General features: G+C 42.5%; 1 protein-coding gene across 2 annotated transcripts in view; it reads right to left on the bottom strand.

Moving 5' to 3' along the window:
* The window catches only part of adamts18 (ADAM metallopeptidase with thrombospondin type 1 motif, 18), a 57774-nt gene that overhangs the window by 19341 nt on the left and 17070 nt on the right, over positions 1-21363 (bottom strand). For both annotated transcript variants that reach the window (XM_034874465.1, XM_034874475.1), the window contains 11 exons: positions 21018-21101; positions 19957-20116; positions 17743-17848; positions 16975-17112; positions 16715-16868; positions 14964-15059; positions 13010-13158; positions 6110-6282; positions 4790-4920; positions 3571-3694; positions 2981-3225 (listed from right to left, as the gene is read on the bottom strand). In XM_034874465.1, coding sequence (XP_034730356.1) covers positions 2981-3225; positions 3571-3694; positions 4790-4920; positions 6110-6282; positions 13010-13158; positions 14964-15059; positions 16715-16868; positions 16975-17112; positions 17743-17848; positions 19957-20116; positions 21018-21101 — 1560 coding nt within the window. The remainder of the gene's footprint in view (positions 1-2980; positions 3226-3570; positions 3695-4789; positions 4921-6109; positions 6283-13009; positions 13159-14963; positions 15060-16714; positions 16869-16974; positions 17113-17742; positions 17849-19956; positions 20117-21017; positions 21102-21363) is intronic.

Here is a 21363-nt window from a genome sequence, read left to right as displayed (position 1 = left end):
CCCCCCCCCCCCCCCCCCCCCCCCTCGGCCAGATGAGCTGTACAGATGTGAACACCTTGTCACAGTTTGCAGTCACACTCCACAATATTTTCTTTATTTAAGTGTTTCAAGCTGAGTAAGGGTCTGCGAGTGATCGGTGTGTTTACCCTCCCCCACGCATTCTCCTAGTTTTTCTGTGACAGCGCCAGTTAAGCAGAAACAGTGTGAAACAGATGAAGATCAGCGGTGGGGAAAAAAAAAAACTGCTCGCTTTCCTTCATTTGGCTCTTTTCATTTGCAATTTAAGTCCCTGTGCCCTGACCTTAACTTCTCACATCCAAAGAGTTCAATTGCAGAATTCTTAATCTTTTAATCCCACTCTCCCCCCTCTTTCACTCTATCCTTCTCTCTCTATCAACCTCTTTCCCCTTTTTGTAATTACAAGACATACTTATAGAGATTATGCTTGTGTCATCTGCAGATCCGGAGCAGATGTATTGCTGGGACACATGAACGGGCCGGAAGAGCACTGCTAGACTTAGCAAAGTCTCTTCTTGAAAGAATATCAAGGGTTATTACAATTTCTTGGGTCTTGCATAACAGTTAACACTGTACTCACCAAATTTGGTGAAAATGCGGTGGAATTGCAAATGGCAAAAGACCAACTGACGATCAGATTACAATGACAATGCTAATTAATGGATGTTTAGTGGGTTTATTCTTTACCATGGTAACCACCTAGGTTTAGTGTATTAGCATGCTCCTACTTGCTAATCACCATTACCAACAGCTGAAGCTCATGGGAATGTCATTTGTTTGGCATTTAATTTATCATAAACCAACAAATTCTGGGAACCATAGATTATTGTACGGAATTTTGTGCTGATACATCTTTTAGATGTTAGCTTAAGTGAAAGCTCCTGCTGGCTCTACAGGGACATTCAGTACATCGCCAAAGTCGTTAGGATTCATCTTCTGGCCACCATGAATGTCTGAGATATTTCAGTCTGGACCAAAGTGCTGGACCCAACAACAGTCCCACATACTGACATTGCCGTTCCTAAAGCCACCAGAATGCTAAAAATAAGATTCCTATTTATTGAAAAACCTGTTATTATTATCCAGAAATACTGTGTAACCACCCTCAGCAAAGTAGAGATTGTGGCATCGCAGAATAAAAAAATTGTTGGAGCAAATATATCTATCTAACCTATCCGTACAACCTCTTCCGGGAATGGCAATATTAGATTGTTGTTTCTTGAATGCATCTCTGCGAGCACTCATCTTGCAGAAAGAGACAACGTGCTGCTCGGATGCCAATGACTGTAGCTACTCTGCTGAACCGCCCACAAACACAAGTCTCTTTTCTAAAATAGCTAGAAAAACACTCAGACATTTCCTGATGGTCAAACAAGTGGCCAGCCTAGCACTTTGGCGATTTCACACTGGGGTTCTTCCTGGATTTAGAGGCCAATCATTCCTGCTTTAACCGCAGGATTTCAGTAGCCCAAGGGCCTGAGGGGAGACTAGCTTTTACATGACTACCACTTCACCCATGGTGGAGAGGGGGGGGGGGGGTGGGACATATGTCTACTCTTCACCTGGTTTTCATTTCTGTTTCCGTGCCTTGGGTTCAGAGTTCATGAGAAAATAAATGCTTTCACAGTTTTGTGAGAAGAAGAACATCCCACACGTCCCACCACCATTCACTCAAGCCTCCAGAGTCATAAGGATAATGACCACGGCCACTTGTCAAGCATATATTTTCTCTCAGGTGGATACGCCTGTCCAGCATCCCATTCTGCTGCCTTGGGATGAGTGAAGACACGCCCTCCCCTTAAAGCTCTGGTTTCTGACACGCCGCTGATTACAAACATAGGGCAAAGTAAAGTCCTCATCAACGCATCACTTCCTATATTATGCAGAACATCTCACTCCAAGCAACCATCTGATTTTATATTTTTCATCCCTGCCTTCTAACGACCAGTTGACTTAGGGATTTCACTCGCTCTAATAGCCACGAATCACATGGCTGCAACAAAGCCCCTTTGAGATCATTGGCCAGGGGGGCCACATCCATCGCTGTGAGTATGTGTACATGGATGAACACGTGACTGGGTTACACTGGAGCCAGCAGTACCAAGAAACTGTACTGCATATAATAAAGGGGCATGCATTCTGCCATGTGAGACTTAGCTGAATAATGAATTAGTTATTTAGACTAATTGCGCCATATCTCCATGTATCTAATGTCTGAATTATTCTCCCAGCCTGCTTAGAGGATTGGTTCAACAAAGTTACACAAAACATATTTTCTCACCTTTACTTTTATCTGGCCATTCAGAATGCAGTTGTAATTTGTGCAGGTTTTGAGATATCTGCCTCAAAGATTTCTGCCGCCACCAATAAAACAGAGACTAGCACTGAGAGCTTTAAACTGTGTTCAGACAGAATGCAAAGTGCATTTTAAAAGTGCCATGATGGCATATAATGGACATTCATGAGTTTGCCCCAGAGTTTCTGTCTTAAATTCACTTTGACAGTGCGTTCTGGGTAAATCATTTAAACTGTTTGCTCTGATTTGAATTATTCCTAGATTTCTTGTCATCTTTTCTTTGTCTGTATATTTTACTTTTTACCCATCTTTTCTACTTCTTGGCCTTGTGTTCTCTTTCTTTCACTCACAAAGAAGACAGCTCAGCACAGGACAGGCTGTTTGAACCCTCTAAAAGCTCGAGATCTTTCAGATTAGAGCCTTTTACACCACCCACACGCCCCCAGATCATCCCTGACGTAACCAATCACCAACACAATTAATCCCCCGCAGAAGCATCGCAGACAGCTACATTCAGGCCTTTTCTCCCCACCACCCAAACTTCTTTTTTCATCTAAGCCTATTCATATCCAGACTCTAATTTTCTTTTTTAAAACGAGGCTTCTGCCAGGGACTCTGTCACTGTCAATTGCCACAAACGGACATCACCCAGCAGCGGCGGCTTACTTCAAACACCAGCGTCTCATTAGTAGGTCCAGCGGCATAAAGGCTCTCCGGCTTGTTGAAAGAGCGCTGGTACTCGAACGCTGTCCCACCAAAATGGAACTTCCCCGGCCAGTCCACAGTCCAGTCCCCGGTCAGGTAGTAGTTCCTCTTTAGGGAGCGGACAGCCAGGTAGCTCGTGGAGACCTCCATTTCCTGAACGTGAATGCTTCGTGCCCCAGCTGGGACAGTTACCATGGAGTAGTACTCTTGGGGGGGAAAGCAGAAGGAAGGAAAGTCAAGCCTGAATCCTGCCTTGATATTTGTCATCACTTCTTTAATTCTTGCTTTAATGCTTTATCATACAATCCTGCACACACATCCACCACCATGCCTGCTTTACCTCATCACACACTCAAATGTATCTTTGTCTCCGTGTGTTACAGGATGAAGTGAGTCAGTCTATTATGCTGTGGGAATAGATGTGTCTGTGCATGGATTTTCTCTGCGTACTTGTTTGTCCGCTTAAGTCTCCCTTTGTCTTGCAGGAGGACTAAGTTTGTGTTTGTTAAAATGCAGAGACACACTACAAACAAAGACAGAGAAAAGCTTACCGTTGGCTCTGTGTTGAAGGGTGTATTGGCCTTTAAAGAACTTGCAAGTGGAGTTGTCTCCCTCACAGGCTCCACAGGCGTCCAGAGAGGCCTTGGAGCCCAGAATCTGGTCACAGCCTACTGCCTGCACACACAAAAAACATGCATGCCATCAATATGGACACAACTATAATTAGGAGAAATTAAGTCATTTATTTTGACAATCCAGGGGTAACATACAACCTAAAAAAAAGTCATTTCTGTATTTTCAATTTATATATGCACGGTTTTCTACCGTTGGACAATCTGCTTCCTGTTTACATCAGCACGTACAGTGTATGGGAACGGTCATGTCATATGCATTGTCAGATGTGTTAATATGGGCGTAGGGAAAAACATACATACAACAAACGAACATACATTTTACAAAATACAAAACTCTGAAAGAAATACAATACTCTTTACACATTACACTTCATTAGCTAGCTTTTTAACACCTGCTCACATGAGTTTCACTGCAGCTTTTAACATGCTTAGGTAAATTCATGCTGGCACATGCAGGACAATTATAATAACCCTGTGCATACTATAAGCAATTAGATGACATATTATATATAATAATTACTCCTTTAAGTGCTGCATGACTGCTTTTGACAACTAGACAGGTTCTAAAAAAACAAACATCTAAGTCTCTTACATAAAACTGAAAGAGAACACACCCAAAATGTCCATTGTAATCATATTTTGAACTGCGGTCGAAATTTGCTCCGTTTGAAATTTTTCCAATATTTGCCTTCTTTCAAGGTACAAAAAAGTACGAAAAGCTTTTTCTGTGTACTTCCATGTCCAAAAACCCATGAAACATTCATCCTTTTTCTACCAGTGCCAGTTGACTGTCCCGGAGCTAAGTTGTTAGCGTGCAGCAAAGAGAATCCATACAGACTGTTGGAGCCATTTATGATATTTTGTTATTTCATATTTTGTTAGTATAATTAACTATGGTTTGATATGATATTGCCTAGTTCTGTCTGTCATGGGTGATTTGTGATTAGATGTCTCTGCTCTGCCTATTTGGGCGGATCACCTGTACAGGTGGTAGTGTGTGGGGGATTTGTAATGAGGTGGCGGGAGTAGAAGGGACACAGTTTTTGACCGTGCTCACGACTATGATATAACCCTTACTCCAGACATAGCAGCTCAGAGGAAAACTGCATCCGATGCCAAAACACAGACAATGTACCTTACACACTCCATCAATACAGACATCTCCTTTGTGGTCAGAGCAAGAGGTGCCGTCTTTGACTTTGCTGGACATGGCGAAGAAGAAGTCAAAGTCTTCTGCAATGCAGTACAGCTTACAGATGTCTTCATCTGCACACAGAACACACAAACACATTCAGTAACAACGGTATCAAGAGAAAAGGTAGCATCAAGTCAACTGTATTGTCAATACTGCAATATGTGCCAGACTGTGCAATAAGTTCAACAAATATAAGATAAGTAATATATATAATACAAAGGATACATTCTAAATAGTGCAAAAGAAAGGCTAAACCAAACTGCATAGGAAACTCAAGATATTGAAAATGTGCAATACACAGAAAAAATATAAAATCAAAGTGAAAAAGTGTTCCTGAGAGTCTCTTACAAAGGAATAAGTGCAATGTTTGGGGGGGAATGGCACAAAATCTTACTGATTCACCAAATTTCTTCTAGAATTTTGTCAAATTAAAGATTATGAGGCTACTGTACTGCAACCTGTTGCATATGCAGCCCGTACAGTTCTGCTGACGCTGAATTGGAAGGGACAGGGCCCGACTCTCAATGCACCCAGGGGTATTTGTGTGGGGCTACAGGTTTATTTAGTGGTTCAGATCAGTTATCACAGACAAGTCTCTACAGCCCTCTTTGATTAAAAATAAATGACGGTGAATGTGACTTGGCCCAAGGTCCCAGAAGGCAGTTCAGAATCTTTTCCTCTCTACATCACTTCCTATTCATCAACAGCTTAAATAGGCCTGGGACGTCGGCCAAACGCTCTGCTCTCCTTCATCTCTCTCAATCTCTCTCTCTGCCGCACTGTGGTAAAAGAGCTGGCCCGTAGGCTTCCTTTTTAAATCTCTCCCCACTGTGTCAGAGGGTGCAGGTGGCTGCATGTCTCCCATGCACATTACACAGAGTGATAGTTTCCTCCAGCTTTTTGGCCCTAATCACTGCGGCAGCAAACAGAGGTTGGCATTACAGTAACTCTTTATAAAAAAGATTAGGACTAGCAGAGTACAGAGGGATACAGGATGAAAAAACAAGAAAAAGCTTGCCCTGAACAATCTACTACTCTCTACATTACGTATTTGGCAGTGCAGTGTTCTTTGGACAATGCGAGTTCTTTTCTTGTGCATTATGTGCCAAGAATACAGCAAACGTGTCTTCATACTTTGTGAACTGTGTATTTTTTAGGTAGGGGTCAGAAGAATGTGACAAAAATGACATCCTCCAAAGCAAATTATGCATAAAATGTAAACTTTGCTCTTGGTGGATATCATATGAACTGATCACTCACCATCCACCTTGGTGTAGGGCTTCCACTTGTAGTACCAGCCCCTGAAGGGCTTGCTGTTGTACTCAGCACACTGCTGGGCCCGGAAGTCCACAGCGTTGATGGGGCAGAGCCGAGGGTTACACAGCTGGTTGAGACGGCTGGAGCCTGAACAAAATTTACCGTTGTTCTGTGGCCTGGGTGAAGAAGGAGAAGAAGAAGAAGAAGAGAGACAAATAAAAAAAAGTTCATAGATCAGCAGTGGAGGAATGTAACTAAGTGCATTTACTCAAGTACTGCACTTAAGTACAAATGTAGAGGTACTTGTACTTGACTTCAGTTTTTTTCACGCCACTTTCGACTTCTACTACTTCAGAGAGAAACATTCTACTTTTTACTCAACTACATTTTCTGACAGCTTTAGTTCCTAGTTACTTTACACATTAGGATTACTGCAGAAAAAACACAGTTTAATATAATAAATAATTTATATTATACAATGTTACAATGTTTTGTTATAATTTAAACTACCAAACAATATTAAATGATTAAACACAATGCTTTTTAACCTATAATTGATCCTTTTGACCTCTTTTATGAGACGATATTAAAGCTTTTAGAGATACTTTTAATCAATTCTTTTGACTTTTTTTAATTCCTTTAGGCGGTTGCGACCCTTCTTTACTTTCCTGTTTTTGAATTGTGAGGATTGTTCTTTCCTTTTAATACTTTAAATGTACTACACATCCTTCATATGGTTGAAATATCACCATCCATGTTACTCTGTGAAGGTTCTGACCACTAGTGGCGCCAATGATATACAGTTGGTGGTGTTCTGCAGACTTTTAAAAATATGCATAACGGGCAGAGATTGCAAAAGCACTCACTGCCCACGACAGATACACTGCTGATTTAACTTCTTTACTCAGGTAAAAGTAACAAGTACAGGCTTGGAAATGTACTTAAAGTATAAAAGTAAAAGTAACCTTGTGAATGACAAAGCTACCTGGACCACTTAAATGTTACTAGAGAGCATGCTGAGAAACTTCGGTGGACATGGAAAAAAAGTATATGCCATAGGTATATCTGGGAATAAAATAAAGGATAAAATATGAATTACTAAACAGAAATTAATTTAGAAGTTCCCTGGTAACATTGGCCAGGAGTCATTCTTGATGCCTACTGTCTCACACGTCTCTCTCAGATAAGACAGAGGATGATCGAGAAGGTCTTCCTGCTTGTCTTCCGAATCTCTGGGATCTCCATTTTCTTCATTTTCATCATGTCACCGTCCGTACTATGTGCTGACGTTACTCCATCAAAGCCGCAATGATTTGTCGCGAATGAATGCTGTCGAATCTGTTGAGTCGTCTTGTAGTGGTGGGTCATGCGCAACGTATGTTCCCACCCAATTACATTGAATTGAGTATCGATGATGCAAAAAATAATAACGGTAACTCTACTGAAATTACTGAAACTAAAGTAACGAGCCAATTTGGGAAAATGTAAGGTGTAGAAATCTACTTGAGTACAGTAGTACAAATACTTAGTTACTTCCTATCTCTGATAAAGGGTTCAAAAAGCCAAGCAGAGAGCCCTCACACACTTGGCAAAGAAATATTCTAAAAGAGAAATTGCAAATATTCGATGAAGAATTTAATCAATTTTAATTTGTTTATTGATCCCCAATGGGGAAATTACAATTTACACTCTGTGTCCACACTTTCTTAGTAATCACACACAGTCCTGAACTACACACACACACAATGCATGAAACATGTTTGTGAGACATCAAGGGCACACACGATTTGTTTTAAGTAAGAAACACTGACTGTCAACTTCTGCCGGATTATAAGTCAACTAAACCCAGCTGCTTCCAAGCTTCACAATGCAACTTCCATCAGTGTTGCTGATGAGCCAAGACAAAGTCTATTAGAGCATAATAAAACCCAATATCTTATCATTTTGAGCCTCCCTCTTACATTTTCAATCATCCATGATACATTTATCAGAATGACACCATTGTATCTCTCAGTGTAGTGTTAGCCCTAAAGAAAGAGTGAATTTGAGTTTTAAGCAGGACTAAAGGAGGGTTCAAACAGGAGTGTCAAAGAGATGTTTGCATGCCATGTCAGATGTTCCCACGCCATACCAAATCAACACTTCTTTGACCACACGGGACTAACTGGTGTGTACCATAAACAGGGAATGGAGCTTTAATAAGCTGTTGAGACGATCAAAGCAATCACCACTTGTAAGAAAAACGCCAGCAGAGTCTTGACATTTTAGTGACCATTAGGGATACCATGTCTGACTTCTCAGGCTTTCTAGACTCATGCCAGGAATCCAACACAACACCAGCAGAGAAAATTGAGTTTAGGTATTTGCTATAGTAGTCTGCACACACACACACACACACACACACCAAACACAGAGACTGGGGAACCATGCTGATCAAACATGTCTAATAAAAGTTCACTAAGTGCTACAGTGAAATTAAACGCTTTTGAAAAGGAGAATGGAGAGTGAGTATGAGTACCAGGAGCAGCCTATTTCTTTAGCATTTTCCTTTTGAAAATGGCTGCATGAAATATGAAAGTCAGCAACAATCTGAAGCAAAACGGCATGTTGCTTCACTGAAGTTTATTAAACTCCAACCGTTTGTCCCCTCTATTCAAACCTGGCCTCAATCAAACAGTGACTAAGCTATGTATGTGTGTGTGTGTGTGTGTGTATAAATCTGCCTGGTGCCGATCTCGCTTGGGGGGGCGATTTGGCCCAGGTTTTCGTAGGCCTGATCCTATTAAAACTTAGAGGCGGACAAATGCAGCCCGTATGGTAATGTGCTTACGGCGGGCCAGTGGGGGACTACAGCGTACACCGCCTCAGTCAGGGCTTTCTGATCACAGCCGAGCATAGAACGGCGTCACTTTGCTTGAGAAAGTTGAAGGCAATTCATGGATTATGGACAGCCTGGCCCAGAGTTTCACAGCCCTCCTGGTTTCCCTTCCTCTTTTTTCCTCTCCCTAAAATCACCAAGTATCATTGCAACTGTAAAACTACTTCCAACAACAAGACAGAAACCAGATTTGATTTTTGAGGTTTCAGTTTGTGTTGCAATCGTTTCTCTTCTGTCTCTACACCCCAACTCCAGCAAAGGACCCCTTAAGGATACTTAAATGCAACTGGGGCCCGGTAAATCGGCCCGGCGATAGAAGCTGAGACTGAACTCCTGGTAGGTCAGGGGTCATTGTGTCTAGTCTTGTCTTTTCCTTAAGTCACCTGCTCCCCCCTTCCCTTCTGGCAACTTCCTCCATAGAACCACATTCTGCTGCTCTGCTAGGGGGCCTAACCTCTGCAAGACCCCTTCGCAAAATCTCCGGGAGACAACACCAAACACAGTTCCGTCTAAGCACCGTCGGCCCTCATCGTACACCCCCCCATTCCCTTTAAATTGAGTGTGTGACAAAATGGGCTCCTTACAAAACCAGGTCAAAATGAAGAACCTAATCTCCTCGGCTTGTTGGGGAGGATTAGACTGACTGTGTTTGATCTGGCAGGTGGTCTACAGGGAATGGAGGAGTGAGGAGGGTGGGACAGGGAGCAGATTCATTTTCCGTCTCTGAGACACTCCTGGACGGGATGGCTTCAATCAGCTGATCCATAGAACTCTTTCACAAGACTGAGCAAAACCTAAACTACATGCTGGCCTCATAAAACGGATGAGTACGTGCAGAAACCAATGAAGGATGTTTAAGACTTCTCCTGCTGAGTGAATATTTTGTAGTAGGGCAGAGGTGAAAATGTACAAAACACTGTCATATCTGTACGGTCCACTTCTAGACAACGTAGGATTTTATTTGATCTTGTGTGAATTCCCAGATACAAATTCCCACATAAATTAGGTATACATCTTCACATCCTGCAAGTCTGACAACAATCTACATGTTTGAGGGGGTGAGCCCAGACTGTCCAGACGATTCAGTTTGGGGTTGAAGATGACACTAGAGACAAGCAGTCCAATTCAGGCCAATCCTTCTTGTTCTGCTCAGATTAAGAGCAAAGGGGCCCTGCCAAAATAATCCCACAGCGTACTGGGGACAAACACACTGTGAGTCAGGGACTTAAAACGTGACTCAGGGGCACAAGCAACAGTTTGGAAAAGGTATGTGTTTGTGTGTGTGTGTGTGTGTGTGTGTGTGTAGTTGCTTTTTCTTCCAGCCCAGATAGCATTAAGAGTTGTTCTGCCCAGTGAGACAGTCTGCTTTCTTATTTTTCTTTATCTTCTGATTGTGTTATTTTCGGTCTTGTCTTGTACATGTACCTGTTTTATTTTGATAGTCTTGTTTTCTGTGCCATCTTGTCTAGTTTTACTTCCTGCCTAATTTTTCCAACCCTTGTGTCACCTGCCTCTTGTTACCTCGTTACCCTCTGGATTTAGTCTTTGTCCTTGTCCTTTGTCAGATCATTGGGTGTCTTTCTGTTGACTGTGTTCTTGCTTGGAGTATCCCTTTTGTATCAGAGTTTTGGTTCAATTTTGAGATCCTGTTCTGTTGGTTCTGGATTAGGTTTGTGGCTGTTGCTTTCTGGACTCAGTTTTTAGTATGTACTGTGTGTTATATTGAAATAAATAAAAAAACAACAACAAAACTTCCACCATCTCTCTGTATTTGGGTCCACCATTCCTCACATACCCTCTTTAGTCTCTTTAGTCTCCATTTGATTGCTTGTCTGTCTTTATGAACTTACTGAAGTTACAATAAGAGCAACCCTAAAAAAACTTTCACTGGAACTAAATTACAATCAACGTTACTGTCATAAATACATTGGACGGTTACATCTACCCTGAAAGTGTGTGTGTGTGTGTGTGTGTGTGTGTGTGTGTGTGTGTGTGGTTGAGCTAAAAGGATGTCATATGAAGACACACACCAGCCTAATTAGGTTGTCTACACATGAGTTCAACGGGATCTGACACCTAGTTGGCCCACTGTGTGTTTTTTTTTCTATACCTCATGACTTGGGTTGGGTTTTTTTTTTTTTGCCCTTCCCATCTTTCCATCCCCTGTCTGTCCCACTGACCCCGTAACTCGTCGTTTAACAGCATCCACCCATTTTTCAGCAGCTGCTGCTACAGAGCGCTCTTTAGTGCCACAGGAATGATAAATAAACCTGACAGCTAACCTGGTTTAAAGGGCTCTGTAACCCTTTTCTGGTGTGCCAGTTCTGGTGTATAATATGTATCATATGAGGGCCGTCCTGCCTCTGGAACCTTTTGGTCTTTTGATCCCTCCCGAGGATTAAGAGACGAGTCAGCTGTGACGGACAGGATAGCCAAATCAGTGGCTGCCCGGCTGGAAGCAGTGATGAAGCCAGTGGCGGAAGGAGGGTGATGTCCAATAGATCTGAACAGTCCCCTTCATGGGGTGGTTACATTTAAACAAAAAACTTAAAACTAGAAAAGGCTACATTTTCTCAAGAAAATGTTTATGTGCTGGCAGCTAACAACCTCTGTTTAAACATCTAAAATGCTGAAACAGTTGAAGTCATAGCTGGAGTAGCAGCCAAGATGTCGGACATTCAGTTCAGGGCTATGTGCCGGAGACGCAAAGTTGTGTTGCATTACATTGGCGTTGCAAGGGCTATGGATAAGGGGTAAGATGGAGGAATTCCACCTTATCCCTTTGGGGGGGGGGGACTTTGGGCTATTTTACTTTGTAAACCTACAATATGCACAACAAAGATACAGTATATAACACAATCAAGTCAAGGAAAAAAGCCAAAAAGCCTAGTATGAGCACTTGAAGAGTGCTTAAAATTCTCTTGACAGCTGGCTAGCAACACGAAGAGGGAAAACATCAGAAGTGCTGTCTAGGAATTTGGGTTGACTTTGTTTCCTGTTGATTGGCCATAGCTCCCACGAGCGAAAATAAAAACACAGTTAATTGGTTCCACCATCCCCATCACGATGGTTTCTGAGTTACAGTACGCAGGAAATTGCTAGTGTAAACACACATTCTTCCAGGAGAAGACGCTAAACCCTTAACAACAACAAAACTTGCTCAAACATCGCATTCAATTGCAACATAACGTCAGTACGCTCTGTCACTCAGACGTTGGTCTCCGGGTTACACATACTTCACAGTAAAGGCAAGAGGGGCTGAAATTACATGACTGTTCAGGCTAATTAATCCTTTCATATATTTCCCACTGCAAAAAATCCTGCGTGTCCTGTATTTAATTTAAAGGGCCAGTGTTGTGGGGGGCTGGCTAACTAACTGCAGGACCAGCATTGTAATAGTAAAACATTGAAACTAGCAATTGTATTAAAAGTGAAATAAAGGCTTGAAAACATCTAAAATATGCCCCCAATGTTTTAGGGAATAACGACATGGGTTGTACATCTGTTATGAAACACAACATTAAAACTGAGGATCACGAGTTCTGTGCTTACAAAGAGATATGCACTGTGGGATCTGGGTCTGCAGAATTATGTAGAATCGTGTTTGTGCGAGTGAGCAGAAGTACGTTTGCTGACTGTCTTGGCAGCTTTCAGAGAAAAGAGCTATTAGGAGGTTTTCCTCGTCTGGAGCATGGGGAGAAAGGGTCTGTCTGTCTGGACTGTCAGCCTGAATGATGAGAGCCGTTATCAGGCATGTGTATGTGTGTATGTGTGTGTGTGTGTGTGTGTGTGTGTACTGTGCTGACAGTAACTTGGCAGACAACACTTTCAGGTGTTCTAAAAGAAAAGGATTTTGGGACATGAAGCTTTCAAGAACTGCTTTCTGGCCGAAAGTGCAGCTCCGATTTTCATTGCAGAAGCAGCCACATGACAACATGAATCACTTTGTCATCTGTTTGGCTAGTTAAGCTAGTTAGCATTTCAAATGAGGTGAGGAATCAGATGATGTGAGCAAGTGTGTGTACCTTGGACTGGTGCAGGAGCGCTCTCTGTACATGACCCCTCCTCCACAGGTTCTGGAGCAGTCAGACCACTGAGACCAGGCCGACCACTGGCCGTGGACCGCCCTAGGACCATGCTCCCCGTATTTGACACACTGACCCCTCCGACACCACTGGACACAAGAGAGAGAGAAAACAAAATGAAAGAATAGAAAAAAGATGCACAAAAATAGTTTTCTTATCAGAACTTGAGCGTTAGCCCAAGCTTCTTGCCTGAGTTTCCTGGTTTGGAAAAAAGCCCAGTACCACACCTGGACACCCACCCACACACTCACACACACACACACACACACACACACACAGCACACACAGACACACACATGTATAAACCCCATCGGGGCCTTTCCAAGCCAAACCTGCACTCACACACATCACCACCTCTCTCTCTTTCTAAATATCGTCTTTCAATATGTAAAGAAGTACGATAGTTCTGTCTCCAGCTGGGGAGCAAAAATGCTTCTGCAGGTACCTGCATGCGTGAGCAGCAAAGATGTTTTTTATTGATACAGGTAACTGGCTTTTAATCAAGTAATAATCCAAACAAACGAATGTAGTTTGAGCTCCCTTTTCAAGGTGCAAGGATTTACTTTGGCTCCGGAAAGTTTCAACACTGTAAAATAAAGGACAACTTCAATTTATTACAACTGGGCTCTTATACTCATAGTTATTATTTTTATCAGTTACCATAATAAAGTTGGATTCATTGATGTAATCTCTGCCATCTGGGAACACCATGACATCACAACAGCAAAACCCGATTTATCAAAATGTCAGTAACAATCTGTCATTACAAAGAAAAAGTGTGTGCACTCACAGCTACAATGAGCACAGCAGATTAAAGTTGAATCAGGAAGTCGGTCTGTAAATTGTCATGACTGTTTTCCACTGATAGTTTGATAGTTTGATCGTATGTTTAAGGATTGCCCTCAGGATTTGTTAATAGCGACAGTTTGGCATTTTTGGGAAATGAGTTAGAAGACAAGATTATGTGTACAGTAAATCGGAATTTAGCTGCTGCATGACGCTTCAAACTGCTTAAACTTAAGCTAATAAACCCAAATTAAAAACTAAATGTGGTTTTACCGGGGTGCCGGACTAGTTCTTATTTCTTGACCTCTTGAAATGTGGCCAGGCAACCAGCGGAAACTTAAGCTACTGTTATATTTCTAGACAGACATTTACATTTACATTTACAAAATGTCGAAACTATTCCTTTATAACTTACTACTCTACTTTACTTTTATCACTTCTCTGGCATCAAGTAATGCTGCTCATTAAAAATGCCCCTTGTAGCCGAGCTGCACCAATAACATCAGTGTTTCTGATATAGGCGGGGCCAGAGGCAAGCTGCACAAATCACATGGGTGTATCTGATTAAGGCGGAGCCAGAGGCGGGCTGCACCAATCATATTGGTCTCTGATATAGGCGGGGCCAGAGGTCAACTGCACCAATCACATTGGTTTCTCTGATATAGGCGGGTGTATTGTTTTGATTGGTTGTAGTGTTATCCAATTATGTGCGCTGAGATTTTCAAATGCACGCTTGGTGCCCCCCCTCGAGATGGACAGCTTCCATTACTCCATGCCAGGGTCTGGCACCCCTCCTTTCGGGGTTTGGGTCTGAATTTCCAGGCTATCATTTCCATATTTCAGCTGTCAAATGGTAAGTACATTGTTATCAGTACCAATATTATTGATATGAAAACCATATGAAAACAAACAACAACAACAAATCTCGCTCATTTATGTGCAAAACATGTCCACATTATGCATCCAAATGAGACATCATATATCACACATTTATCCCTTTAATTGGAATTGCATGCGTGGTGTCTAATTAGTAGAGTGAGTAAAAGTGTCAGGGAGCAGAATGAGTGACGGGCTGATCCTCCACAGGAACAAGAAGACATTTCCTCACCATGTCAGGACCGCAGCTGGTGCCTTCTGCAGCAGGCATGAACTTGGTCTCGCACCGGTGCCCTGTGCGATGACACCACAGCGACTTGCAGATGTCCTGTCAAACACACACACACACACACAAACAGGATGAGGTGTCTATCAGATATGATGTTTTTTAGTTTACCATCGTAGGTTTTTTATGAAAGAAGAGCCTTTTGGCATGGTGTTGCTCCCCTCTCTCCTCTTCCTTGACCCGACAGCACATGCTTCCTGCCAGGACCACCATCACGCTGGTGAGCTTCTCCACAAAGCCTCTGTGCCTCTGTGTCAAATCTAATCACTGTCCTTCTGTAATGAAACGGGTTATAATTGTATGTGTCATCTGACCCAACAATACAGAGACAGAGCGAACGAGTGAGCACAGGGGGAGAGCAGGGGTCGAAAGACAGGCCGCAGAGTCTGGCAACAAGCCCAACTGCAACTGGCAACGAGAGAGGAGGCAGAGAGGAGGGAGTGTAAGAGCAGGAGAGACCACTACGGTGTGTGTGTGTGTGTGTGTGTGTGTGTTTTTGTTCTATCAGGAATAAAAACAACAAGGTGGAAAACGTGTGAAAGGCAGCCCTAGAGCCACTCTTAATCAGCGTGTAGTTCATTTACCACCCACTGACTCGCACACTGGTCTAAGAAATGCAGATGTAGTATTTGATCTTCTGTTAGGGAAACATAGCAGGGATTTAGAGAAGTCGTGAATAGCCAAGGCAATGTCATGTGTGCTAATCCGTCATATATACGATTTGGCAAAGTCGATTTTCCCAGCAATCCCGGCCCTGTAGAGGATGCCCTGTAGTATTTCAAACAGCATTTACATGTGAATCGACGTCACTGAATGCACCCAACATAAAGGCTTATACTAAGGCTTGGGAAAGGGGTGGGGTATGTATTCCCATTCAATTTATTGAATGCATTTCAATGGTAGGTCAAATGTGGGGGGAAAGGGGTTTGACGTTGTTGTGCAAAGATCATGCTAATTAATAAAGTGCCACTTTAGCAATGCATCATTAGCGCTGTAAAGCAGACAACTGCAGCTCATGTATAATCGGGCTGATCCAGTTCTTTACTGGAGGCTCATCTGGTGAGTCTTGGTTTGGGCAAAGGGAGCCCTGAATAAGGCTTGATATAGAAATGTAAAACCAGGACTATTCAACTGCCCTGCAGGGTTAGCTAATGTATTTTGTACTCTTCTTTCTTCAGTGTATAGTGTCTTTGTTGGTTTATATAACATGCTGCCATTTATGCCTTCTAAAAGACTTCCACTAGACATGGTTAAGAGAACACCCTGGTGTAACCGGCAGTGACTTCTTTTTTGGACCCTTAGGGGCAACAGAAACATCCACCATATCATAAATTATTAAATTTATATGGTCGATGGTTGATATGGTTGACATCCAGCAGTTTGAGAGCACCACTAGCATTTCGAGCATTTTTAAAATCCTATTTTAGTTTTATTTTTCTGATTTTTTCAACCAACTCCTGAGGGAAATGTCTTTAGCTCTTTAGCTACAAAATGCTCCACTTTTGGTGCTGGGGAGGTAGCGTAAAGTGGGATTTTTTGGCATATTTTTAGCCAGTAAAACCAAAATATTGGTCAGATGGTGATCATCTGTGGATACGTCAAAAGTGAACCTTTCAAATGTAGGCAGTCATGTGAGCCATCGTTAATACCAAATGTTTGTTTATAGTTTTTGAAAATGTATAAGGTGAATGTCTCACCTTGACAAAATCCAGGCTGCACAGTTTGGCCTTGGAGCCAAACTGCCACTTGCACTGCGTGTCTGCGTTGTACAGCTGCCCGGGAAGCTGTTCAGGGTACTTGTACTGACCGATCTGCTTGGGCTCGTCCACCAGACAGGATGCCTGGGCTGTTCTGGTGAACACAGCAAATCATACGTGTTAGTCAGCAGGAGGGCACCGACAACTGACCGGCAACTTTGACAGTGTTTGTGCACTTGCACGCCGCACAGAGGCCCTACCCAAGGAAGCGGCTGAGGTACTGTCGACTGCAGGTGGACCAGAAGAAGACTCCGTTATTTCCAGCCAGAGTGGGAGACATGATGTTGCCTTCTGTCTTGCGACAAGGGTTCCCTTCACCATCATGGATCATCCCAAAACTACAGTAAAAAAGTTTAAAGTTTACACATAGCACGGCGCAAAGACATGTTGTGAAAGTTTCTAATGAGTAAAAACAAGGGCTTAAAAGAAAAAGAACATGAAGGTTGTCTTTGTGATGACCAAGCTGGTGTCATTGTTAACCCAGCTTTTGTATGTTACATCATATAATACAATAAAAATATAGCTTGTTTCAAGGAGTCATCAGAAATATCACACATGCTTGCTGATGAGTGCAGTTAAGATGTTCTGCCTTACCTACCCATTCATCACTGCAACATTCTTCTTTGTTAATTTGTCAGTGATTTAAAGTTGTAGGCCTCAAGTTTCTGGGCATGTCTTCATATCTTGCTACATAGATTCACTAAGGTATCGCGGCTTATATATATTCTGACATATATCTGGATGAAGTGCTCTTACCTAATGCTCTTTTCATTTCGAGTCATTCTTTAAATCAGACCACATTTACATTTAATATAGATTTGTCACATCCACTCCCAGCACAGAGCTAATTCAGCGACACTATGACACTAAAGTCCGACATAGTTTCCTCTGCGTGTGTCTGGATGGTCTGATGTGTCCAGGAACGGTGCTATTAAGCTTGCCGGGATGCAGTTTTTTGTTCGACATACTTGTGTCCAGACTCGTGAGCGATGGTGAAGGCCAAGCCCAGTCCTGTATCCTCGTTGATGGTACAACTCCTGTACTTGCTGCACATTCCACTGATGGGGGCAAAGCCTGCACAGAGGAAGAAAGAGGGAGATAAAGTGAAGTCAAGATACCTGGTTATTGAAAGCTGAAGGTAAACAAAATAACATCTCATAAAGGCAAGATAAAATCCCTTTGTCTTTTTCTTTGAGGTGTAACTGAGCAAATTCTTTCTGCTGAAATGTTTGAGACTTGACGGGCAAATAAACGCCTGTCATATTTTCATATTGCGTGCAGGAAGGGGAATTTCACATCAGCTGCAAAGTGTAAGCTCGCAAGCCTTGGCCAACTTAACTTAAATGTGTTCCTAGACTTTGATGGCCAATCAGTTTAAGGAAGGCCTACAGCTGATGGCGGACCTGACAGCATTAGGGAAAAAGATAAGTGATCCGGGATGTGGGGTTTACTGTAACTGACAGGCTGATGGAAATATCCATTGGTCGCAGGTTTTTTCTTACTGTTTTTTTCTGGCAGCGGTTCATCGTAATAGATCCAGAAACATAGGAACACGTTCACCAATAAAGACATCAACACTGGCAGAACATACAGACTTTTAGAAGTTACTTACATTCAATACATAATTGTAATTTGAGTCACCTTTCACCTTTTTTACCTTAGACAGCTAAAGAGATAAAGTGCTGCCTTGAGATTACTTACAATTATTGGTGTGAAAGCAATATGATTATGGTATTAGTCAAGCTTAGTTAGCTATGTTGATGTTGTTCCAGCTGCCTCTTGTTCGTACAAGCGTTAAGATTTATGAGTAAACTGAATAAAAGCCTTTCCTTAAGTGCAACGCGGCTCACTTCAGATATGGTGAACATTTGTTACGTTGAATTTCCACACGGCTTATCCAGACGACGCGGTAATCTCCAGTGCTGAAAAAGGAATCCAATTTTAAAGTTCCAAAAGCTGCATTTCATAAAGTGGCCACTTGAGGCTGGCTCCAGAAGGGAGTCATCCCCATAGACCCCCCATGTTAAAATGCCCCACTTTACAGCATTAATAAACATGTTTACAGCCTGGTACAAAAATCCTTTGTTTTGGTCTCTATAGCCAAGTCTCCCCTTTTTGACGACTGTAAGGGATTTTTATGATTAACCCATTTAATTCATATTCAGGCTTAAAGTTCTGTATATTTAGGGGGTTCCATATTGAGTGACAGGTAGTCCGCCATCACAGGAGGCACGCATAGAATGTTGGCATCATTCAGCCCTTCTCGGCTCCATCCACGCTACACCTCTCTGCCCATTTATGAATTAGCCACTGCCAAAATGGCGAAGGCTGGAGCCACCATGTGCCGCCCATTTTGAGCTTCATCATGGCCATTCAGAAACCAATGGATGACGTCACAGACACAATATCCATATTTTAATATGCACGACTCACACAGTTGTTTTTCCCACGGATTTGACCAACTGAGAATGAAGGATACCTTTAATGAGCTCTCTGTTAAGTGACAGTTAATCAAGTTGATGTTTGAATATCTGGCCGAGGAACATCGTTGTACATCATACATCTTACTCATGTTTCCTGTCTGCTTCTACACTGTCACTATCCAAGAAAGGCAAAATGTCAACAAAATCTCACATGCTTGGGTTCACAACGTTGGTTTATAAAATACTCCAATAAAATGTGAGTGTAATTCTTCGCTTACACTCTTCTGCTTCCATCTGTTAAACTTCCTTCACTCCTCGTTGTATTAATGGCTTCACTCACATGTCACCTCTACGCCTTTTTTCATGCCCAAAATTACACCATTTATGTCATGCAGGGAATCCTATGTTCTATTCTATGTGCTAAGCTCCCACATCTCACAGAACTGTGTTGTTATATTAGCTGGGGGGGGCAGTAGCTCAGTGGACTCAGTGAACTGGAGGGTCGCTGATTCAAGTCCCTGTTTGGGCCAAAGTACGGAGGGTGGACAGGTAGGTGGAAAGATGCCAGTTCACCTCCCGGGCACTGCCAACGGGCTCCTGAGTAAGGCACCGATCCCTCCCTCCGGGCGCTGGTCCAGCACTGCTAGCCCACTCACTCCGACATCTCTCCATTAGTGTAAAGGACCTGTGCATGTGTGTGTGTTTCAGGCCTGTGTGTAGTGTGTAATAACAACAGAGGGTTATGGTTCGCTGTCTTACCCAGGGTGTCACAGGGCTCATTTTTCCAGGAACAGATGTCCAATCCGGTGAGGAGGACAGCGTGGTCGTGCCGTTTCCCGCCTTTTCCCACCAGACCTGACTGCCACTGACAGAAGCTGTTGAGGGACTGGTCGGCATGGTGACTGATGGTCAAGCCAAGCTGTAAATCAAAAGGAGAGCCATAGAGATACAGAGCAAGTGTGAATTAATTAATCACCAGTGCCAAGTGCAAAACAAGCACTTTTTGAAGAATTGTAGTCTGTAACTCCCACCCTCCCCCCAATATAATTTATATCATGGTTACTTAATCTTGATATATTATTTAAATATATATTATTCTATTCTATTTTAATTTCACATCACTTACTTACTTACATTGCAATGTTTTTCGTACTTTACTTTAAAATACTTTTTATATAATGCAACTTTACATTCCTTTTTACACATGATGTTAGGTCTGCTGCTGGTTGCACCCTGTCTCTGCTGTCCCCCCTTCTGTCTGTCCTTGATTGCAGGAGTAAAGCCTGGTGTGCAGGAGTCAGGGTGCCAGCTGCAGCTCATCAGACCCAATCACCTCTGCTTCAAATACCCGGTCAACCTACCACTCCTTGTCAGATCATAGCTTAGATGACAACGTTAGTCTTGCCGCTGACGCTGCCATTGGATTAGTTTTTGTGACACTTGTTGTGCTTGTACTTATTAGTTTTTGTCTGCCACAGTTCTGTTAACCAGACTCCTCCTGGCATTCATCACTCCTGCTCTCCGCCCTGGATCCCTGGATTATTGGACACGGTACCATACTCGCTGTGCACCCTGGAGTATTGTCAGATTTGTTTTGGACTTGTTTTTTTGCCACTGCATCCCGACATTGGACACTGGAAATAAAACTTTTAAACTATCATTCTGCGTATTGTCTGCATTTGGGTTCAACCTGTTTCCACATGTACCACATAATCTATTGTTTTTCGGTTTGCTTCTTACTGTGGAAATACTGCTGCTGTTACATGGGAATTTCCCCACTGTGTGATGAAGTCAGTATTATATAATCTACTCCAACTCACCGGGTCCTGTTCAAGGAGTAACAAGCTAACCACTACTATGTTGATGTCCGTCCCAATGGTGCCATCTTTGAATAGACTGGAAACCTGCAAAAGAGGAGAAAACTGTTGTAAGACAAAATATCCCACATTTCAAATCTAATATTAATGGTTTTCTAATTGTCCTATGCTCTCGTTATAAACATTTCATAAATAAGCATGTGCTCACTTTGAGGAACACTTCAATGTGAATTTCTTTGCAATTTCTATATTTCATTTCAAACCTGAAGACAACCTCAGAATGTCTAGTTGGAAAAACAGAATTGGAAAACAACATGTTTGTAGATTAGCACGCCAGGGTCAACTTGGC

This window comes from Etheostoma cragini, chromosome 1 (genome assembly GCF_013103735.1).
Source record: "Etheostoma cragini isolate CJK2018 chromosome 1, CSU_Ecrag_1.0, whole genome shotgun sequence".
In the NCBI taxonomy this organism is placed as follows: domain Eukaryota; kingdom Metazoa; phylum Chordata; class Actinopteri; order Perciformes; family Percidae; genus Etheostoma; species Etheostoma cragini.
The sequence above is the reverse complement of the archived record's forward strand: the minus strand, read 5'-3'. Positions and strand labels throughout refer to the sequence as shown.